Source organism: Saccopteryx bilineata, chromosome 7 (genome assembly GCF_036850765.1).
Source record: "Saccopteryx bilineata isolate mSacBil1 chromosome 7, mSacBil1_pri_phased_curated, whole genome shotgun sequence".
In the NCBI taxonomy this organism is placed as follows: Eukaryota; Metazoa; Chordata; class Mammalia; order Chiroptera; family Emballonuridae; genus Saccopteryx; species Saccopteryx bilineata.
In genome coordinates this window covers 104,717,701-104,741,211 of record NC_089496.1, presented here as the reverse complement: position 1 = coordinate 104,741,211, position 23,511 = coordinate 104,717,701, and the positions used below count along the sequence as shown (strand labels likewise).

At 50.5% G+C, this 23,511-nt stretch overlaps 1 protein-coding gene across 2 annotated transcripts; it reads right to left on the bottom strand.

Moving 5' to 3' along the window:
- Positions 1-22,923, bottom strand: BAG3 (BAG cochaperone 3). 2 transcript variants are annotated; one of them, XM_066239268.1, is made up of 4 exons: positions 22,247-22,923; positions 3,622-3,948; positions 2,507-2,899; positions 1-1,344 (listed from the first exon to the last, which is right to left on the bottom strand). In XM_066239268.1, exons 1-4 carry the CDS (start codon positions 22,769-22,771, stop codon positions 535-537), a joined length of 2,055 nt encoding a protein of 684 aa, XP_066095365.1. In that variant the 5' UTR covers positions 22,772-22,923; the 3' UTR covers positions 1-534. The 2 variants fall into 2 exon arrangements, with proteins under 2 accessions (XP_066095365.1, XP_066095366.1); XM_066239269.1 differs by having other exon boundaries at positions 1-1,341.
- Between the last annotated feature and the right edge of the window lie 588 nt (positions 22,924-23,511).

Sequence of the window (23,511 nt, the reverse complement as noted above, 5' to 3'; positions counted from 1 at the left end):
TCATATTACTACTTTATTTTCCTTTTTTAAAATGTAGCATTAAAGTCATTCAACATACAGATATTCCCACGGCTCCTTACACATTTTATTCTATCTAAAGTTAAGTATTTCAGCTAGGAGATGAAGAAAATCGTCTCATTAAAATGGCAACATTTCTGACAAAATGGGCTTCATATTTCTGTGATGGGAAATCGATTCCCTATTTCCCCCCTGAAAACACTCCTCCAGTCCAGAGCTACAGGGAGACAGCTCACACCGTGGCTAACACGTGGTGCCCACGCAGAGAGGGCCCCAAAACAAGTGACGTTGTTCAACTTGTGAAACAAACAACTTCTTTATTTGTACAGTGTAAGAATAAGAATACTGAAGAAAAGCATAATTTTCCTTTTAGCCTTTTTACTGCTTTGCCTCCACCCAGGTTACTGCGTATCAAGCGGCTATGAATAGTAAAAACCAACTGATTTCAAGTCCCTGAAATGCATGCAACTTAGAATTCCCGAACCCGCGCAGTCAGTTCCGTCCCGAGTCTGCTTTTCACTGAGACTGCGGTGCTGCCGGGTCACCAGCCGGGTCTGTCGTGCTGCCGGGGTGGGAAGCGGCCGCTGCGTGGGCTTCTGGCTGCTGGGTCTCAGTCTTGGTATTCTCTCCATTTCCAGCACTTTTCTTGCTCTCGTCTGCTGCCACGGCTCCCATGATTTCCTGCAGGGGCTGATCGCTTTCAAAGGCACTGGGCTGCAGTTCATAGACCTGGACTTGACCTGGGACATCTATTGCTTTCTGCTCAAGTTTCTCCAGGATGGTCTGAACCTTCCTGACGCCGTCTCTCCGGGCCTGACGGACATCTGCTCGTCCTTCGGGGTCCACCGAATCCAGGGCCAGCAGCTCTTTGGTCAAATATTCTTCTATCATCAGGTACTTCTTGTCTGTCTTCTTACCTTCAAAGCTGTCCACAGCCTGCTCCAGCCCTTGCACCTTCTCCAGGATGGCTTCTACCTTCAGCACGCCGGGGTGTTTGGGGGGTGTCTCAGCTTCTCCTGGTTTTGGAGGAGTGGCTTCTGCCGGGGCAGGGCTGGGGGCTGCCCTCTCTTCGGCAGCCACATTCTTGGGGGGCGAGGGGACAGCAGAAGGGGCGGGGCTGGGACCGGGAGCAGAGGGCACCTTTCCCTCCACCTTCTCGGAGGGAGGTGGGGGCTTCCGGGAAACAGGCTGAGGATCCACCTCCTTTCGGATCACCTGGATTGGGACGTGTCCAGGAAGGACATCTGGTCCAGCTGGGCCTGGTTTGCTTTCTGGTTTCTGTTCAGGCTGGGGAGCAAGTGAAGGTTCTCGATGGGCCATCGGCTGCTGAAGAGAGGCAAGGACACAGAGGTGTTTTTAATAACTGGCTGAGGGTCACAGGATGCTGTCTGTAGCTACTACAATACTGATTAGAAAGAACACTGAGAAATGGCATTTTCTTTCTTAAAGTTTAACAGTATAGAGATCTTCAAAGTCAGTAATGGCTGTTACAGAGTAGAAATGTGTTAATCGTGTGTGTGACCAAACCACTTGTCACACTTCCATTCATCCCCTTGGTCTATTAGTCTGTTACCTCTCGCTGGGTTTTTCTGTAGATGGCATTCTTGGGGCAATAAAAAGAAAGCCAATGTAATTTTCAGAAACAACAAATACTAAAAACTCGTGCTGACTGCTGAGCTAGTTTAGCTCACTCAAAGAACAGTCCTGATGACTCAGACTTCCAGGTGACACAGCTATGGAGGAGTAATTGTCACTTGTTCCCTTCCTCATGATATGGGGACAGTCTCTCTGTTCAGACTGTGTTTTTCCCATTTCCTGTTTTGGAAAAGTTCAAAGCTTTTTTTTTTTAACCTATGACAGCCTAGTGGTTTCTACCCAAACTGATAGATGTTTTGAGAAAAAGCAAGATGTATGAACTAGTTAACCTTGTAGGAATTTTGCTGGGCACATCTGTGCCAGAGCTAACTACTCAGCCGGGCATCTCTGCACTGACCTCTGGCTGCATAGGCTAAGGCACTCTTTAATGTGACTAAGTTAGAGCCATGTTTTTTTAAACAAGCTATGCTTAAAAACCAAAATATCTTGGCTCATCTACATTTAAGTGAGTATCTAAAACCGTTTAAGAATCTCATATACCCCAATTTCGTCAGCTGGGAAATAAGAATTGGCTGGGGTGTGGGGCGCTGAGAGACCTGGGCCCCGGGTGTGTGAATGACGCCGCCTCCTGCCCAGCTGCTCCCATTGTGGTGGGACCTGCCCCCAGGCAGCTGCCCTGAACACAAGCAGACGCTGTAGAAAGTACTGAGGGTTTACAGCCAGGCCTGCTCCTGCCTTTCTGTGGATAACCAGCCATTTCCAGGGCCTCGTGCTCCCTGTTACACGTGTGTCATCTAGGGAGGGCTGTCGGGGGACCCGGGGCACTCCCACAGAGCTCCTCGCCCCCAAAGGGAAGCTGCGGTGGCTGGTCTGGCGACACTGACTCTCGTACCTGAGGCCTGTCGACCACAGTGGGCACGCGCCGGGGTGATGGGGAGTGCACCGGCGTGCTGCTTCTGGCTGGAGAGACCTCCCGGCTGGACGCACTCCGGGCAGGCGACCGGAACGGGGATGTCGCCCGCCGGGGCTCCCAGTCGTCCCCCTGGATCTTGTGGTACACGGGCTGGTGGGTCTGGTATTCGCCCTGCTGGGCTGGGTAGTGGGTCTTCTGGGCTTGGTGGAAGGGCTGAGCGGCTGGCCGGGAGACATTCTGCTCGTGGATCACAGGAATGGGGATGTAGCCCCGGGGCAGCTGGTGGCTGCCCAGGCTGCTCCTGCTGGAGGAGGGCAAGCTGGCCGAGGAGGAAGAGGACGAGCAGTCTGACGTGGCCGGAGACTGGGATCGCTGCAAGACACAGAAGGTAGAGGCGTGGCCCCACAGCGGACCCTCTGCCTGGCACTCTGCCCGCCTCTGCTATGTGCCTGCTCAGGACGGCAGGTGTACAGGCCCCCCATCTGCAAGCTTTCAGACTGTAGTGTTAGGGCGGGGTGCTCTGCAGCCAAGGGGCCTCGGTTCAAGTTCTCACCAGCTGAAGAGCTTCCCGAGCTTCATCCGCAACCTGGGAAAGGTACCTCCCTCCCCGGGCTGGCTGGAAGGTGTAAAGCAAGCGCGACTGTGCCTTCTCCCAGTGCCACAAACAAGACGTGCTCAGTACACTGCATTTGCTATCACGCGTCACCCTGTCCCTGCTGATCCCCAGAGGACTCAGCGGGGCACTGGGAACTGTGTCCCCTGTGCGGCCTAAGGCAGGAAAACCAAGAGGGCCTCCTGCTCAAGAACCCTACTGGGGTCCACTGGGCCTCAGATCTCGGCTGAGAATCCGATTAAGAATTATTCTCTAGACATACATGCACTGAAGTATTATTGGCTTCAGGCTTAAAACCCTGTTGCCAGAAGCTGCCTCCCTGCTGCCTTTGCTGGGTGATCTCTGATGCTCAGGCCAGGCCCAGATGCCCTGCATTCTATCAGGGGCCAGGCCGGGGGTGCTGGCAGAACCTGGGACCAGACTGAGAAGCACAACAGCTCCCGGTCGCACCCACAGGCTTGAGAGCCAAGCCTGTCCTTACCTCAGGTCTGTGGGAGGCTGGGGGCTGGGCTGCCACCGCTGCTACCGCCTGTCCACATTGTTTATCTGGCTGGGTGGTTTCTGCCACACCCTGCAGAGGTGACTGGGACCTCTGAGGAGCCGCAGCGGCGGCCTCGGTGCGGAATCGCTGCGCCCCGGGCTGAGGAGAGGCAGAGAAAGGCTGCGGCTGCCGGCTCTCCGGGCCTTCGTGGAGGACAGGAATGGGAATGTAGCCTGGTCGGAGCTGCGGGTACACCGCGTGGCCTTCCCGAGCGGGCAGCAGCCGGGAGCCCTCCCGGGAGGGGCCATTTGCAGAGGATGAAGCTTCCTGAAATAGAGAGAGAAACAGACGGGTCAGAGCTGGGAAGGAAACACCTGTGAAGCGGAAAAAGCAAGGCGCTGTGTGCTCCCACCTTCCAGAGTGACCCTGCCCCCCCCCCAGCTCGGCTGAGCCGGGAGCACAGCTGCCCCCCATTTCTGCCAGACCCCCTTCCTACAGAGGCTGCTATCTGGCCAGCAGTTTAAGTATTAGAGGCATCAAAGGAAATCAGATGAGCCAAGGTATCTGCTGAGCACAGAGAGGTCTCCATTGCCCACACTGGTAAGACGGTTCTTTCCCGGGCAGCACCGTGTACAGGTGAGCCACTGACCGTCTCCCAAATCTTCAGGGACCCGGATCAGCAGGTGCGAGGGGGATTCAACTTCAACTCGCCCAGTCAGAGCCAGCTTCTCTGCTTCCTAGCAATCCAGAGCTGTGCTGGCCCCAAACACAGGCCACAGCTTGGAAATCTCTGCACAAAAAGAAGAGGCTCCTCCTCTGGAATATCTGCAAAACGAGCTGCAAGGAAGGAAGACACCCAAGGAATGCAGGAGCAGCGCAGGACGAGAACAAAAGCCAGGGATTAAATGTGCTGGATTTCTGATGCCAGCAGAGCCTGCCTGGAGAGGCGTGGCCGGTCCCTCCATGTCCTCCCATGAAGCTCTCCCTTCAGTGGCCTATTTTGGGACCCTTGAGAAGGCCAAGCTCCAGATGTACCACAGAGAGAGATCCTGTTTCAGACGACGAGGCTGGCCAGTCACCACCAGGCAATGTCATTTCTCAGCAAGCAGAGGCTGGGCGACTGAAGCCAAGGAGCCCCCGGACTCTTGGTCCTGACATCTCCTGAGCACTGGATGGTCTTTTCACATGGGGGGGAAGGGGGGCTCCATCTGAGCGGATCAGCTATTAAGGAGAATGATCCCTGCTTAGGGAGGCGTCTCTGAACTGCAAACAAATGTCAAAGACTGAGCCTCTAGGAGCTTGCGGGGTACATAATTCCCACTGCGGCCAGCTCGGTCACCAGTATCGGAAACCAAGGGCTGATCTGCATTTTGAGTGATGGACCGCTGTAAATCTGCCATGTTTCTGTATCTGTGTGCACCAGGTGGCTGACCCAGGAATTCAGTCTTTCAAACCCATCAATTGCTTCCCTCCTGCTGAGCCCCTGCCCAGAGGCCTCCAGCACACAGCAGAAGCAAGGGTGTCACCGTGTCCTTGGGGACACCAACACACAGGCGCTCTCAGATTAGAATGTCCACGTGCTCAGGGTAGCAGCATTATTTTAGCCTGCTCAACTCTCAGGTCACCCAAGATCAGGGAGTGAGTCCAGGCCTCATATTCAAAACCGAATTCCTGACGTGAGACAGGCACCAAAAAGAGGTGACAAGAAACACCAAGAAGCTCTGTGTTACTTGGTGCTGACTCCTACCATGCCACCTGGGCACTTCTTCCACTCACTGGGCACACCACTGGGCACCCCCCCCCAGGGCTCAACCAGGACCTGGACAAGTCCTGGGACCTCTCTGCTGGCTGCCAGGGGCTCTGCACCCTCCCCGCCACCACAGGAGCCTTGCGCCATCTGCACAGTCCACGGAGCTAAGCAGTTAGCCAGCCCTCATCCCCTGACTACCTCCTGGTAAACATCCTGCCAGCGAGGGGCTCAGCACGATGGGGTGACCAAACCAGCAAGCACCAGCGCCGTCAGCGAGGGCGTACACAGGGCAGTTTAAGGCTGCCTGAACCAGACGGGAAGAGCGCTACCTGGAAGGCATGGGGCCCCTGTGGATGGGGAAACGCAGGGGCTTTTCTGGCTGGGCTGGGACTCCTGCAGACAGGTTACAAGTCCACTCTTACCTCCATTATTACCAGTTCTGGGACAGCTCTCTTTTTTTCTTTTTTCTTTTTTTTTTTTTTTTTTGGTGGCAGAGACAGAGAGAGTCAAAGAGGGACAGATAGGGACAGACAGACAGGAAGAGAGAGAGATGAAAAACATCAATTCTTCGTTGCGGTTCCTAAATTGTTCACTGATTGATTTCTTATATGTGCCTTGACTGGGGGGGCTACAGCAGACTGAATAACCCCTTACTCGAGCCAGCAACTTTGGGCTCAAGTTGGTAAGCCTTGCTCAAACCAGATGAGCCGTGCTCAAGCTGGTGGCCTCGGGGTCTTGAACCTGGGTCCTCCACATCCCAGTCTAACGCTCTATCCACTGTGCCACTGCCTGGTCAGGCTGGGACAGTTCTCTTAACCTCTATGACCCTTACTCCTTTTCCAGAAAAGGGAGATCACCACACCCATGTCACAGGACTGCTGGAGGCTTTATGAGAGCAGTCAAGAGCTGAAACACATGTGAGACCCCAAAGTGTCAAAGGAATCAAAACTGAAGGACAGCTCTGACGAGTTAGCTCAGTCAGTTAATACTGTTGTCCAGAAATCACAAGGTTGCAGTTCGCTCCCTGGTCAGGGCACATAAGGGAAGCAACCAGTAAATGCATGCCTGAGTGGAGCAACAAATGAATGCTTCCCTTCCCCCTTTCCTCTTTCTCCCTTCCTCTTTCTGTCTCTCTAAAAATCAATCGATCAATAAAAAAATTAAGCCCTGGCTGGATAGTTCGGTTGGCTGAAGCATCGTCTTAGAGCACAGAAGTTGCCAGTTCAACTCCCTGGTCAGGCACCTACAGTAGCAGCCTGATGTTCCTGTCTCTCTCTCTCAAAAAACAAACAAAACAAAAAACCTGAAGGACAAAGTGACCTGATTCCGGAAGAAATGGTAGGGACTCAGGAGGGTCCTGAAAGAACCTTTTGAGACCAGGAAATGCACTCTCTTTCTGGGCAGTGACAAATGAGGGTACGCTGCTGCACGAATCTATCAAACTGTGAACTTCTCTGGAACCCCACGCTGCCCGTTCCCTGCCACATTCCCCCCACACCGTCCGGTTTGCACAGGGGAGGGCCGCCAACCCTACCATCCCTGCACAGCCAGGGCTCAGCTGTGCCTCCAACTCAAACCCTGCCAGCCTGGAAACCTCACAGGCCTGGCTGAGCCTGGGCTCCCTGGGGGCAGCCTTGGGGACAGAAGGCGCTGGCGCTGGCCTGCCAAGAGCTGTGCACTGTATGCATCTCACTGAATATATACGGACTACCAGAAAGTTCTGTCCGTTTTTGGAATAAAACAAAATGCAAATTTTTCTTACCGTCAATAAACTTTATTAAATAATATAATTGCCATTATTAATTAGTGATTTCTTGCCAGCGTGAGGGCAATTTGTATATCCCATTTTTGAAAAATGTTTTATCTTTTGATGCGAAAAATTGAACCAGTGTTTGTTTGATACCTTCATCATTTTTGAATTTTTGCCCTTCAAAAAATTTTGTAAGGACAAAAACAAGTGATAGTCGGAGGGTGCTAAGTCCGGGGAATATGGTGGATGTGACAGAATTTCCCAGCCTAGTTCTGCAATTTTTTGACGAGTCCCCAAAGCAGCATGTGGCCGGGCATTATCATGATGCGGTATGATGTTCTTCCTATTGAACATCACCGGCCTCTTTTCTTGGACTGCTGTCTTTAAATTGTCCAGTTGCTGACAATACTTCTCCAAATTGAGCTTTTCATTCGGTTTTAAAAGCTCATATAATGTATTGGTCCTCAAATGTCCCACCATATACACAACATTCTCTTATTCAGAGTCAAATTTGGTTTAGAGGTGGAAGGGCTAGGTTTTCTGGGTTCACAATATGCCCTTTTCCTTACGATGTTTTCGTAGGTAATCCACTTTTCATCCCCAGTTATCATCCGGTTCAAGAAGGGCTAAATTTTGTTCCGAGCAAGCAAAGATGTGCATATGACGACTCGATCATCCAAATTCTTCTGACTTAATTCATGTGGCACCCATCTTGAATATTTCCACACCAATCCTATCTTCTGAATATGGTCCGAAATGGTTTGCTGAGCTGAATTAAGCCTTTCTGCGATCTCCGATGTTGTCAGAAAAGGATCTCGCTCCAACATGGTCTTAACAACATCGTCATCGATCAAAGATGGTCGCCCAGGATGTGGCTTATCAGAAAGGTAGAAATCACCTGTTTCGAATTTTTCGAACCATCTTCTGCATGTCCTATCAGAAACTGTACCTTCACCAAACACTTTCAATAAATTTCTACATGCTTCTGTAGCATTTCTTCCTTGTTGAAATTTATAAAAATTACAGTGGCGTAAATGAACTTTATCAGTAGCCATGGGTACACTATCACTTCACACATAAGACTAATGTGAATCAACTTTTAGTTAATTTGCTACGTCAGTATGTATACATTAAGTGATAAAAATAGAGAGGCACACATGCGCCAAATAAACGTGCTTACGTATCGAAACTTGTTGTGATAGAAACGAACAGAACTTTCCGGTAGACCTGATACTTTGTATTTAGCGACAGAGAGGAAGGACAGAAAAGGAAAAAGGGACGGAGGGAGGCTATTTCTGCCTGCCCCAGGGCCTGTGACAGCAGATGCTGCTTCTTGGGGCCACACTGGGGTCACTGTGGGCAGTGGAGTGGATGTCAGAGGAGCAGTGGGAAGGGGCGGCCCCTGAAGGTGAGTGCTGAACAGAAAAAGGTGAGGCCAGAGCCCCAGAGGTCCACTGTCCTGTGAGTTGCTGACAAGACACCTCACCAGGCCATGTTAGGAAACAGGAGAAGTCAAGGATGAGAGCAAGGAATGAGGACAAAGCTGGGGACAAGTGCAGGAAAGGAAGGGTGACCCAGGAGGAAGAGGGAGGAAGGGGCCAAGACTCGAGTTCTGAGCCTGGGGTCCACTGAGAAACGGCGCTGTCGGCCGGCGCAGACGGAAGGCAGGCATGGTCCCGGTGGCCTGGGGGCTGCTTCGCCTCCAGTCCGGAGGCCTGCTCTCCTGGGCCAGGTGAGTGGGTGCCCCCTCTATCCAGGTAATAAAACACCACACATCTCTTCAGGAGCCGCAGGTCTGAAAGGCAGTGACTCCCCTACCACGCCGGTGGGATTTTGTTTAGAAAAATACTGCTTTAGATACATCTTCAGTTTTACAGAACAGACAACTGAACACTTCTTTCTACATGGATGAAGAATTTAAAACACAAATAATTCTGAAGTCTGTACCAGGAATGAGGACGCCACCTTCTAATGTTCTACTCCAACATGTCTCTCTGTACCTCTCCCTCAAAAAACAAACAAACAAAAAACCTGAAGAACAAAGTTACCCAATTCTGATTCCGGATGAAATGGCAGGAACTGGGGAGGGTCCTGAAAGAAGCTTTTTTTTAAAATTTTTTAAATTTATTTTTAGAGAGGAGAGAGAGGGAGAAGAGAGAGACAGAGAGAGAGAAGGGGGGAGGAGCTGGAAGCATCAACTCCCATATGTGCCTTGACCAGGCAAGCCCAGGGTTTTGAACCAGCGACCTCAGCATTTCCAGGTCGACACTTTATCCACTGTGCCACCACAGGTCAGGCCTGAAAGAAGCTTTTGAGGGAACAGAAAGTGCTCAGGTTTTACTAACTAAAGACTACCGCCCGAGAGTTCGTTAAACTGTCTTTTCCATCTCCTATGGCACTTTCATCACAATCCAGTAAAAAAAAAAAATTTTTAATGAAAAACGTTTTAAAATATGTAATATTTATGATCCTCCTTGACTATGACTAGAACCTGTCTCTTCAGTCCCATAAGAATTGTTCTTAAGTTCAAGCACATGTCTAGAGAAAGCCTATTGGTTACAATGGAACCTTTCATCAAGTCTCATAATCTTACCCCGTCTGACTTCCGCGGGGACTCCACCTTCTTAGGGCTATTCTGTGTGATCATGGGTAGGGACTGGGCATGATCACAGGGACCGAGCAGACAGGGCCAAACCTTGCCTCACCACGGCCTGCTATAGCTTCTTAAGGAGTAATGATGGCATCAGAGGAACTATTTCCCCGGGCAGCTCAGCTCACTCACCGTATCTTTAGCCAAAGACAAGGAGCACATACAAACAAAACCCACATAGCAAACAGCCAGCATCCCGACCTCACTGCTGATCTCCCCACATTCATTTATCACTAGTATATTTATTACTGATTTTTAGAAATGGGGGAGAGAGGGAGAGAGAGAAAGAGGGGAGAGAAGTGGGAAGCATCAACTCATAGGAATTGCTTCCTGTATGTGTCTTGAACCGGCAAGCCCTGGGATTCAAACAGGCGACCTCAGTGTATCAGATTCACGCTTTATCCACTGCGCCGCCACAAGTCAGGCTCCCTGCATTAATTTATAAAATGAGTTGGTTAATTCTTCTTCCCTGTTTGCACACACAAGAAAATCCTCTGAAGTGTGTCTCAGAGAGCAGCAAATAACTCCATGGGACAGCAAGGATAAAAGCAGGAAAAATGACCCCAGATGAGCCAAAATTTGTCCTATTGTGTACGAGATATTATTATTAGAGAAGCCTGGGGTCACCTGAGCTTGGGTGAGCCCTTGGGTTTATGCAAGTCTTGTTTGTCTAACAGCACACTTAAACTTCATTATTTGTTTTTAATCAAAACGTGGGTGCTAGGGCACAGGCAGGAGACACGGAAGGGGAGTGCCCTTTTCCTAACCCTGGTTCTGCCTAGACAGGTGTAAGCGGTTCACACCCCCCCCCCCGGACTTTATAGTTTCCTCAGCTGTAAAATGAAGGGGAGGCCAAATGTTCTGGAAAGCAGTGCTTCTCAGATTCTAAGGAGCTTCAGGAGCACCAGGAAATACCAGAAAAATGCAGACGCTATTCCCAGCCCACAAAAGTCTGATTCAATAGGCATGTGGGACGGCCAGGCAAGACTGCACCGAGAAACTCTGATCCAAATGGAGTTCCTTCTAGCTCTGACAGGCTCTGTGGCCTCTGGTTTCCAAGGTCCCTTCCAGATCTAAGCCACCTACATAAAGCTAAAAGACCAGGAAAAGTTGATGTCACAGAAATCTAAAAAGGACCACGCATACTGCACTCAGTTAAACCCTATCAGAAATTGCTGGAATTCTAGGTGCCTCTAAATTTTCATGTTTACCAAACGAAGAGGAGGAAGCTGCTGACCCCCCACCCCAGGACACCTGCCTTAGAAGCAGGTCAGGAATGACGGTTCTTGGGCACCTGCCAGGTGTATGCCAACCACTGTGCTGGGGTGTCACACATCAACTACTGTAGCTGCTTTGGAGACAGCCGTGGCACAGGGTATGCCCTGACCCATCCACAATTGGTTCCCTGTACAAAGAGTGACCTCTGAATCCTGAAAATGGCCCCACTGTAAGCCTCCAACCTCAGTTCCACAGTACAGCGCTCTGTGGGCTAAACACCTACACACCACCGCTCCCATCGGTGTGGTTGGAACGGAAGTGATGGCCACAAGGGAACTCGGAGGGCTGCCCTAGGCAGTCCTGGAGTCTGAAGTAGGACACAGACTCTAATAAGTGGGTTTTCAGGCCAGAAGAGCCTTCACACGGGTCAGGTGTTGACATTCATTAATGACATTTCTAAACTTCTAAAACAAAAAAGGATGGAGGAAACAAGAATCCTGGAGCACCCCCATATCTAGGACCAAGATTCCCCTGTATGGCAGGAGACAAGAGGCAAGCTTCCTCCTAACGAGCAAATAGAGCTGAGCTTCAACCTCCTACCAAAACGTTCCATGGGTATCACAGGCCACAGAAATGAATTACCGCATTCCTCCATGTATAAGAGGCACCCTTTTTGGAAAAATTTGGGGTCTCCAAACTGGGTGCATCTTATACAGTGGTTGTAAGGTGTTTTTTACTTGCATTTCCCGCCTTTTTTTTTTTTTTTTACAGGGAGAGAGTCAGAGAGAGAGAGAGATAGGGATAGACAAGAATGGAGAGAGATGAGAAGCATCAATCATCAGTTTTTCGTTGCGACACCTTAGTTGTTCATTGATTGCTTTCTCTTATGTGCCTTGACTGCGGGCCTTCAGCAGACCAAGTAACCCCTTGCTTGAGCCAGTGACCTTGGGTCCAAGCTGGTGAGCTTATTTTTGCTCAAACCAGATGAGCCCGCGCTCAAGCTGGCGACCTCGGGGTCTTGAACCTGGGTCCTTCCGCATCCCTGTCTGACGCCCTATCCAATGCGCCACTGCCTGGTCAGGCGCATTTCCCACTTTTTTGCGGGAATGAATTTTATGATGAATAAAACTAACTTGAGTTCAATGACTTTATGTAATACATTTTTTTTTTTTACAATTTCGGGCCCCAAAATTAAGGTGCATCTTATACATTTGAGCATCTTATACATGGGGAAATACAGTAAGCATTATTGCTGACCTGCAGCAGTGGCGCAGTGGATAAAGTGTCAACCTGGCCTGACCTGTGGTGGCGCAGTGGATAAGGCGTCAACCTGGAAACACTGAGGTTGCCGGTTCAAAACCCTGGCTTGCCTGGTCAAGGCACATATGGGAGTTGATGCTTCCTGCTCCTCCCCCTTCTCTCTCTCTCTCTTTCTCTCTCTCTCCCCCCTCTAAAATGAATAAATAAATAAATAAAAATTATAAAATAAAAAAAAAGAAACCAAGCACTTCTAAAAAAAAAAAAAGTGTCAACCTGGAACACTGAGGTCACCAGTTCTAAACCCTGGTCAAGACATATATGGGAGCCTGACCAGGCAGTGGTACAGCAGACAGAGTGTTGGACTGGGACGTAGAGGACCCAGATTTGAAACCCCAAGGTCACCGGCTTGAGCGCAGACTCATCTGGCTTGAGCATGGGCTCACTAGCTTGAGCGTGGGGTCACTGGCTTGAGCTTGGGATCGTAGACATGACCCCATGGTCGCTTACTTGAGCCCAAAGTCACTAGCTTGAGCAAGGGGTCACTCGCTCTGCTGTAGCACCCCATCCCCATCAAGGCACATATGAGAAAGCAATCAGTGAACACTAAGGAGACTAAGGAGCTGCAACAAAGAATTGATGTATCTCATCTCTCCTTTCCTGTATGTCTATCTCTATCTGTCCTTCTCTCTGTCACACACACACACAAAAGACACATATGAGAGTTGATGCTTTCTGCTTCCCCCTTCTCTCTCTCTCCTCTCTAAAATGAATAAAATCTTTAAAAATAAAGTATTATTGCCAACCTGATGTATAAACAGTCCTTTGTATGCCCACAGCCAAGCTCAAAATTCTTTCAGGTCCCACTGAATTGTGATCAGGGGTCTGTCCCACAATCCCAGCCCTGTTTTGGACATATAATGGGCATATTCTGAATAAGTGAAGGTTACATCCACCAAAGTCTATTTACAGCACTCCTGGTAAGACAAGAGTTTGTACTGACCACAAACTCTGTAAGCAATTAGTCACAGGTGACTGCAAGTTTTATGTAATGTGTTATTAAAATATATGCATTTTATGCTAGGATTAAAGAGGTAGCCATCCCTTTGTGTTTCTACCAGGGAAAACTTTTAGAGCATGAAACTCAACACGGCTTCCCTTTACAGCTGCGTTCAACAGCAGGATAAACCAGCATGAACCCAGGTCTTCAAGTTGTCACCCTGGGCTCCAATCCCTCCCTGCTGCTCACCAGCTGTGCACCCTAAGACAGGACTCCTTGCTACTGAAGACTCAGTTTCCCCAGCTGTAAAAACCCCCACACCTACCAGGGATTTTTGCAGGGTTTAAAAATGAGATGAGACACAAGGAAGTCTTTGTAAATTCTGAGCTGTGCCATGCCCTACACAATCGCCTCTCTTCATTCCACAAATAGTCACTGATCGACCCTGCTTTGCTGAACAAAGCCCAGTTCCTTGGTGGTCTCACCAGGCTGGCATGAGTCTGTTCAAGTTAGAAGCCCCTTTATCTGAGTCTGACGAGCACGGTGAGCAAGGAGACCAATTTCTCTGCTGAGAACTGTATCTAATGTCTAGCAACCTGGAAGCAAATACAACCGAAAGCAACCTCAGAGGCTGAAGCCTTAAGCTCCCCCTCCATTCAACAGGCCCAGCCAGCTGCTCCGAAGGAACTGCACTCTGGGCAAACTCACCACAAGAATCCGTACTCAACTTGCAGTGACTGTGGTTCCTTGCACACATGCCTGAGACCAGAAGACCTGGTCTCCTCCCAGAGTCCTCAGCGCGGCCCCGTACCAGAGGAGCGATTTCCAGGCCGGGCTCCAGTGCCTACAGCTGCCTTTTCCCCCCATGGGGGGAGTGCTCAGGGCTCAGAGTCAGCAGCTGTCCCCCTCAGTCCCAGTACCCCACGCCCTGGAGTCCTCCTCAAGGATTCAGTGTAGATGTGGTCCAAGGTCACATGGGAAGTTACTGCAGAACCAGGCTGAGAACTGCACTCACCAGACTCTCAGCTCCTGAACTCATGCACACCGGGAAATGAAAAACTACTGACCTGCTCTTCAGAACAAAATAAAGAGTAGGGGTACCTTCTTTAATCATCTGAAGCAGGAACACCCATGGAAAAGCACCTGAAATTTCCACGCCTGGAAGCAAACTGTCTGAAGTTAGAGAAGGGACCTCTGCCTGGTACGTTTCCATGAATTTCTCCAGCACTTGTCTCATGCTAGGTTGCGCACTGGCCAATAAATCGGCTCTTCCACCTGCTAGAAGCCAACCACGCAAGTGTTTGCTGGTATCAGAGCGCAGGGCTTCACTAGACATGCATTTCGTACAGAATACAATTTCCCAAAAGAAAAACCTACAATTCACCAGTGACTCAGAGAGCACCTCTGGTCGATGGTGGCAGCCTTGGGGGTCTCCCAAGCAGCTGCTCAGAGAATTCCTCCCCAGCAACCACATTCCCACAAGAGGGCAGTGACAATTAGAAAGGCCCTCCTCCTCTGCCACAGTGACATTTCTGCCGAGAGCTGGGTCCAGAATGCTGTTTAGATGGCTGGCCCTGGGTTAATGTGGCTCAGTTTTCCCCCAACACTGACTGGGCTCCTACTTCCTACAGGCACTGGCCCTGGGCCTGCAGAGATGGGCAGGGGGTCAGGGATTAGTCTACAGGCTGACGGGGCTGTGGCTCCAGGAGACCCAACAACCTTCATGCCACTCCCTGCCGCATCCTCAAGTCACCGCCCAGCTCGGTCCTGCCCTCACGAGGAGCACAGGAACCATCCGGGAACAGTGCCGAGGACGCCTAAACACTGGCTGAAGGAGAGTCAGTTAAAGGGACCCAAGGGGATAAGAGACCTTGCTTCTGAAAACAAAACTTCTGGTCTACCTGGGAGTTGGAAAGACCCATGTCTGACCAGAACTGTCTACTGTGTAGAAAAGCCAAATGCCTCCCTGTGACTCCCTTCCTAGTTCTCAGCGGAAGCTGTGAGCCCTTCCATGGACTGCCCACATGCAGCCGGCCAGGCCCTGACTCCTCACCTTCCGTATACCATCCCCCACTGTCCCCACAGCCTGCTGGACCGCTACTGTATGCCCGTGTTATGGAAGGGGGTTGAGACCCTAGGAGGGCGAGGGATTTATCTGAGATCGCTTATCTGACGGCAAGACCAGGGCGTGTCAATCCTTTCCCTGCTCCTGCCACACCACTATGCTACTTGTGGCTAATGTCTTCAGATCCTTCATCTTCCTGGGGTAAAACGCAGCGAGAGAAAAAGCACTTCACTCTGCCCGGCCGAGCTGGGCCGAGGCTCAGACCGGGAACATTCAGTTCAAGCGCAGCCAGGCCAGGGCGCTGGCGCTGCTGCTGAGTCACTGCAGGCGGGAGGCAGGGCCACTGCTCGCTCTGAGTCACCGCGGAGCTCCCGGCGGCCAGCCGGCCAGCCAGCCAGCCACGGAGCTGGTCCTGCTCCCGCCAGGGACCCGCAGGACTGCTCGGGAAGATTCAGAAAAGGGGCTGGCTGCTTCTCTTCTGCACAGACACGGCTCTCAGCCACTCAGTGTCCAAGAAGGATCTAAAGTAACCAGGGAAATTACCATTCTACCTTAAAGAACACTCAGGAAGTTATTTTGAAATAGGAAATGTCTGTTCTCCAGCAGGATGCTAAGGAATCAATCTGCAGTGGAAAGTCTCGCCTCAATTACTAGGGCCACCACTCTGTGCTGGGAGCTCTGGGTAGCTGTGCTGTTTACAGGCTCCCGATACAGACCCTGAGCAATCTGCAATCCTGGGCTCTTCTGAAGTGACAGTGAATAAGGAGCTCGCTGTGCAGTGTCTGATATTACTGTCAGCCACAAGGGGGAAAAGGCGCTCCGTGCAGCTGGGGGTTAGCAGGTCTGGCGGCCGTCAGCAATCAGCCTCTCCAGCAGGCCGGCTCCAAGATGCTGTGTCACTGGTGGGGACAAAAGAGAGTCTCTCCAGATCCCTGAGAATGAAGCTAGGGAATCAATACCAGAGCCCTCGAGGAAGAAAAGGCCATTCAGATGTGCGATGAAAAGGAAGTGGCACGGGGACATTTATTTGGGAGCTCAGGACAACACTACAGTGCTTGGGAAGCAACAGAAGGCATCCTGTGACACACATGGTCTGCTTTTCGGTTAAGGGCCTCTTTTCTTTAATCAGCCAGCCCACTCTGGAGCCCAGGCCCATGTCTTACTCTTCTTCGTATAGAATCATTTAATTTTTGCCCAGCTTGTCGACCCTGCCAGGCACCAAGAGGCAGAAAGATAAAACAGATGCAGGCTCTGCCTCTGGAGCTGTCAGCCCACAGACATGTGACCCCCCAGGCCAAGCAGAAAGTGCTGCCTTTTGGAGGAAAGATTCAAATTAATGTGGGGACAGGGCAGGGACAGCCTGCCTCCTAACCAGCGGTGTAGGAAATGCTTCGTGGAGAATGGCATCGAAGGGGCAGCACGGTCCTCTACACAGCACTCAGCACCATGGCTTGCAGAGCGCAGGCACGCAGTCAATTTCGGATGGGATGAAGGAGGGAGTGAAGACTCAGACCCATCTCCAGGCTCAGACCCAGGCTCAGCAGATGAGCCAACACTTCTCATCAGCTGTCCAGACATGCACCTAGGCTGCTGATTACTGGGACCACGCCGGGCAAGTTCTCAATGTGAAGGACTTTTGAGAAGGCCCGCTAGGGGCAAGTCTGCCTGTCACCCCTGTTGGCCTGCCGGGTGAGGGTAAATTCTGGCCACAACAGCCTTTCTGTTTTGTCACAGCTGACACCCCCCCCCCCCAGTCTGTTTTCTCGTGGAGAAGATGCACCTGAATGTTTCTATTTTAGAGAGCTGCTTGGAGGATTTAAAGACATAAGTTTTGGAAAAGCACACACCAGGGTCTGGCACATATGTATAAATACGCTGACACACAAAAAATATACCGGGTTCATTCCTTCCTAAAGAAACTCTGATTAAGCTCTGCAGGCTGCCTGGCTTCCTGAATAGCTGCCAAGCCCCTCCCCCCAAGAAATCTCCACAGAAATACGTGAAGACTGGCTGGCCTCAGATTTCTCACAGGGTCTCACAATGCCAAGGCTGGGGGTGGGGGTGGGACCCACTTCCACATCTGCCCAAGGCAGGGACCTGGAGCTGAGCTCCAGAACTCCAGCAGTGAGGCTGAGAGCTGAGGAACAGGAGGGTCCCGGGCTGCAGACCTGATTCAGGAGGCGCGGCAGAGAATTCCAGGCAGGTAGGACAGAGGTTTCTCTGGGGTTATCAACACTAGAGGGGCCTCAGAGGTTCCTGCCAAGAAAGGCCTTTGTCTTCCGTTCCCAGTTTTTCTCCGTAAGGTGTCATCAATATTTAAGAGCAATGTTAAACCAGCAAAAAATGTGAAGGAGAAAGTGTAGGTTTGGATTAGCCTGGTTTCCTATTATTTTTTTCCTGGATTCCTATTTTTGATGATAAACATCAGATCATCTTAAAACATCAATAGGAAATAACAAGCATGTAGAGTGGTTTATATAAGGCAACCGTGTGTCATTCAAGAAAGGAGGACAATGCTAATCAGGCCTCATGGGTGGTATGAAGTATTCTGACTCACCACCAAACCCAGCAGCATCAAGCAGCTAAGCCGCCCAGGCCCTGGTTAACGTCAAACGCCGCGACAGTTGCTGTGTACCAACTCTACCCTCATAAAGGGCAAAGCTACTCAATGAAACAGGGACAAATTATGTTCAGTCCTTGCATAAGCCAAACCCCGACTGTTCTTAGAGGGGAAAATGAAGGCCCTGGTTGAGCTGGACCTCTGGCCACACTCTGTCCACCCCAACAAACTGTTCATCAGTCACAAAGGAATGTGTCCTCGGGAGCTGCGACTTGCTAGAAATACAAAGGAGAGAGTGGCCACTCGCTTCCGACTTCTCTGATCCCTCTAAGATGCACTAGAACTTGTAATCGATCTGCAAAAGGCAAAATGATCTCATCTTCAAGAAAAATCAGGAGGCTCTGCTGAGCCTGAAGCAGAATCAATGGGTGTCTTCACTTCAATCGTGACTCAAAACATTCCCCCTTTCCTTGGAAAGGCTGTCCCTACCTCTCTCTCACAGGGCTGAGTATATTTGCTGTCATATTATTATTGCAAACTTCTGCTGGGAGGGCAAGACAGGAAGGAAACACTGGCTTGCTTTCCTCCTGGGGCGTAGGAGGGTCTCCGGACCTCCCTGGGTCTGGGCTTCTCCACACCTGGCTCTGCCACCCCACCAGGCCCCGCCCTTTCCCACACCACCCATCAGTTACATTCCCAGAAGCCGAGCACTGGGGATTTCACCAAGAAGGAAAATGGAAGCTAGGACAAAGCCTCTGCAAGTCAGATGGTAAGCAGGTGCCCTGTGACGGATTCCCAGGCCTACACGCAGGCGCACTGTACACTAAGTCACAGTCTGCCACCCCTCCACCCCCTCAAACGAGATCACTGCCACTCAGTGGCTCCCAAATGCAAGTCTGGCAGAGTCAAGAATCATCAGGGAAGCTTTCTTAAGTTACATATTTCTCGGTTCTACCATGACTGATTAGAATTCGTCATGGGGTGCGGCTGGGGCAGGGGGTGACACAGCTGGCAATCTGTGTTCTTAAAAGGCTTCCCTTGTACAGAGGGACAAATATATGCTCCACGTAGGTGGGGTATAAAGAAGACTCATGGACGTAGATAAAAATGAAGTGGTTTCTGCCCGGGAAGGGGGAAGGTAATGAGGAACAAATGGATGGTGATGGAAAATGATCTGACTTTGGGTGATGGGCACACAACACAATCAACACTTCAAATGTTATAGAGATGGTCACCTGAAATCTATGTACTTTTATTAATCAATGTCACCCCATTACATTTTATTTCTAAATCTAAAAAAAGTTTTTTTAAAAAAAGGCTTCCTTGAAGATTGCCCAGCTTGGAATCTGTGCTGGTGACCTCCGAGATCTGGGGAGCTGGAAAAACCTGCTGGGGAAGGGAGCAGGGTCTTTTCCGGGCCAAGAGGGCTTGGTGACAAGCAATACAGTCAATACAGTGACATCCTGCCAAGGAGCTGGCCTGTTTCTTCAGTGGGGAGACCCAGAGGAGGGATTGCAAGGGGCTGTGCTCTCCTGACTCCAAAGCCAACACTGACCTCTCCGCCAGGGGAGGAGTCTGGACTGGTATGAACTGGCCAGGAGATGAGTGGGAAGCCCACGTGTGCAGAAAATCGATATCCAGGAAGACTGAAGGTAGGGAGGGTCACTCGGTGGAGCTGGATGAAGCCCACGTCTGTCTTTGCCTCCAGCTGTCCTGCCTCTGCACTGAAGGAAGTGTGAGACAGTTGCTTTCCCTTGCCCCCTCTGTAATAATGGGGATCAAGGATCACTCTAAGCACCTCAGGGGAACGTGAGAGACCAATCTGAGAAGACAGAGTAGAAGGCCAAATGAAAGCCCTTCCTTTACCAACATGGTTACACTGTAAACACATGGGAGCTGTCTTCCCCCCAAAGAGGGCTCTCTCTGTTATTTCTGCTTAGTGAATAGCTCTTTATTGACTGACAGCACCTCCTCTTGAAGATAAAGATGCTTCAGTCCTATTAGCTCAGTTGTCCCAAAACAGCCCTTTGTTTTGTGCCAGGGCCCTTTTCTCATCATGCATTAAGAAACCAATTTCTAATATAAAGTAACAGTAAAGGACTTTCCACTACATTCAGTCTGGGATAGAGTGTAATTCATAAAAGTGAAACTGAATCAGTCACCCAGATGTAATGTGTACAATGTATCAAAGCACAGGTTTGAAAGCAATGAAGCCCAACGAGATAATGAACCAAAAGTTAGTTTTCACCTTATGTGTTGATGCCATGCTGACAAATCTCAAGAAATTAATTTGGTAAGACACTCTTTTCTTGAGTTGATTACAACCAGCTGTCATCATCCAAGTAATCACAGCAGAGATATCAGCCACCCAATACTTGGTGGTCAGAAGGACACAAAAATTATCAAGTATTCTAGCCTGCACACTCCACAGTTTCATAAAAATTCAAGATACTTCTACCTCCTTCTGAATACACACAATGCCTCTTCTTAGAACTTTCTGGTGTGGTTCTCTGTTTGGTAACAGTTGAGTGACCTTTGAAAACACACACATATTCTGAGTTTCTCAGTATAATAAACAGGCTGAGCTAAAAGATCTCTAAGAATCTTTCAACTTTAACATTCTGACTTGAATTTTCAAATAAACTTTTTCAGCGTCTGGCTTCTAATTTATTAGCTCTTATCGTCTATGTGTTGAGAATAATAGTATTTCAAGCTGTTTTTTTCCACCCTTAAAAAGCTTTATAAAACCACAGCCTAGCCCATCCACTGGATGAATGCACAAAAATCTCAACTTGCTGGGTGAGTTTTGTATTGGGGAAAAAAAAAGAGTTAGCAATCTGGGTCTGAAACCGCATTACCAGCGGATATGTTCAGACTTGACCTTCACTCACAAGAAAGGTGCCAGCAGATTCTAACTGCCCGGGTCTCCATAGGAAGAAAACCTCAAAACCACACTAAAGACCTAGTCCCCAAAGACTGCAGTAACAGGGCTGGTTTGAAATGAGCATTAGTTTCACACAATAATGGGCTGAACAGACAAAACACGCATACACACAAATGTATAATTATGCCTCTTGTACTAATTACAGTTGCTTGGACTAATTTTCAGAAATAAATATACAATTAATTTCTTCTAAATGTAAGTTGCTGAATGTTCAATGTCTCACTATGGGCACCAGAGTTTGACCAATATTTTAAAGAAAGTAAGTTCACAAAATCAAACTGAACAATATAAGTATTTCTTCTAACATAATTTTTAAAGCATTGTTAATTCTGTGGATTTTTACATCCTCAAAATAACTTAATAGTTCTTCACAACTTTTGTTTTCATTTTGCCCAGACAGCGTTAACGGTTACTGTTCTCTAAGATATTTTCTTTTGAAAAAGCTCAAATTTATAGAAAATTGCAGTAATTGTACAATTAGTTATAATTTTTAAAATTAGCAGACTCATTTCAAATTTTTATTTTCAAATATTCATGCTCCTAAGGATTAAGTATACATCTTTGAATATACATATATGAATGAAGCATCCTTCTGCTGTCTTCACAGAAGTATTAGTACTCAGTTATTTGCGTATTAGAAACAAGTCTAGACGTTTTAATTCCATAACAAGGAAGGGAAAGTATGCCATTTTAAAAAAATTTCCTTCTCGCCAGTGTGAGGCAATGTCGTCAAGCGACGGCCAACTATAAGACAGTCTCCCTCCCATCTTTATTTCAGAAATCGCCCAGAAGAGAAACTGGTTTTTAACAAGTCACACGAAAACAGATTTCCAGTGAAAACAATACAATTTTAATTTCATATATGGGGGGGGGGTAATGCATTTACACCAGTTTCCTGAGTCACTGTGCCTGAGACCGGAGAGTGGACCCTGAATCGAGCCGAGGGACGGCAGGAGGTGAGCCCGAACCACCCCCGGCTGTGAACGGCCCCTGGCGCCGGCCCAAGCACGCTCCGCCGAGTGAAACCACGATCGCCCCTCCGGGAGGCTGGGCGGCGCCGGGCCTGGCCTGCGCCTCGGGTGCTGACCAGGCCGGCCGTCCCTCGCGGAGCCCAGGCCAGCTCCAGCCACCTCGCCGTCAGCCTCTCAAGTCGCGCCGGTGGACGGGACCTATGCCCGGGCCGCCCCTGAACCTCCCGGCGGCACAAGGAGGACGGTCCCCTCCGAATGCTCCCCTCGCCCCTACACTGGCCAAGGGCGGGCCGGGGAGGAGGCTCGTGGGAGCGCAGCCGGCCGACCCCCCGGAGCTGGGGCCGGGCGGGGTTCCTGCGCCCCCGGGGACCATCACCGACATCGGGGGCTGGGGCGCCGCGCGTCCCCGCAGCCCGGGCCTGCCCCGCCGTGCGCCGTCGAGCGGGGGAGACCGGCTCACCTTGGGGCCCTCCGGGGCCACGCGCGGGTCGTTCCACGTCGTGGTGCGGCTGTTGTGATCCACGAAGAAGGGCCAGCCGGTCTGCGGGTCGATCTTGATTTCCCAGCCAGGGGGAAGGGGGTCCCCGGACGCCGTCTGCACCATGGGCGAGTGGGTGGCAGCGCTCATGCTGGGTCGGGGTCGGCCCAGAGGGGGGGGACCGCCGGGTGCGGGGTCGCGGGGTACCGAGTCTCCGGGCGCGGGGTGCGGGGCCTCCAGGCGCCGAGTCGCTCGCAGGCCGCGGCCGGAGCAAGAACCGTGCGCGCCGCCGACGTGTCCGGGAAGCCGGCGCCGGGCACCTTTATGAATTAAAGGAGGGGGTGACGTGGCCCAGGAGGGGTGGAAGTGTCTGGAAATAGCCTCCCCGCTGCCAAAGGGGAAGGAGGAGATAAAGGGAGGTAGCAACTGGCCGGCTAGAAACTTCTGGTCCCATCCAGAGAAGTTGGCGGCGGCGCGGGTTGGAAGCGGAGTTCCGCCCTGAGTCATCGGCTATAATCGTGGCCCGGCGGGGCGGGGCCTCGGCCCGACCACCCCTCCCCCCTCGCGGACAGACCGGGGTGGGCGGCGGTGCGCCCGCCGGTCTGCCGCGGCTGGGGGTGTCGTGTGTGCGCCCGCGGCCCGCTTTCCGCTTTCACCATCGCTCCCTCTTCTTGGATTCCCAAGAGTTCCTGGAACTGGAGTCCGCGCCGCGCGGGGCGCCTGCCGCGGCTCCTCGTATAAAAACAAAGTCATCGTTAGCCTGGTCTTAAACTCGAGTCTGGCTGGCCCCCTACCCGCTTTGCGCCCTCTTCCACAGATACTCGGGACACTGGCGGCTCTCAGTTTTGTTTTCATCACTTTCTCTTTCTTTTTTCTTACGGGCCCTGGGATGCTGATCTTGACACTAAGGAAGCCAGGGAGAAAATGGAAGTGCGAATGGAAATTCACCTGCCTTTCCTTTGAAACCTAAAGAGGATGCAAGATTGCATCAGCGCGTGGTTTTACACTCCTGAACCTTGAATCTCAAATATAGAAACTATCATTGCAGCAAGCAACTGTAAGAAAAATCACGTTCTTTTGGGTTTTGGTCCTTTTTATGGTAGAAATTGGTTCTTGCTATCTTAAATCCTGACCTCCATTTGGGAAGTAAGGTCTAAATTGAAATGAAAAATTCTTGTTTGGTTGATACAATGGTGATTGCACTTGTAACCTCAACCAAGCATCCTCTTCCTCGAGAATGTACCACC

What these genes read in the sequence shown, in the direction of transcription:
- BAG3 (XM_066239268.1), bottom strand. Translation starts at nt 22,771, where the DNA reads ATGACTCAGGGCGGAACTCCGCTTCCAACCCGCGCCGCCGCCAACTTC. An exon ending in TGGCCCCGGAGGGCCCCAAG is followed by an intron (nt 3,949 to 22,246) that starts GTGAGCCGGTCT and finishes TCTCTATTTCAG; the next exon opens with GAAGCTTCATCCTCTGCAAA. An exon ending in CAGCCTCCCACAGACCTGAG is followed by an intron (nt 2,900 to 3,621) that starts GTAAGGACAGGC and finishes TGTGTCTTGCAG; the next exon opens with CGATCCCAGTCTCCGGCCAC.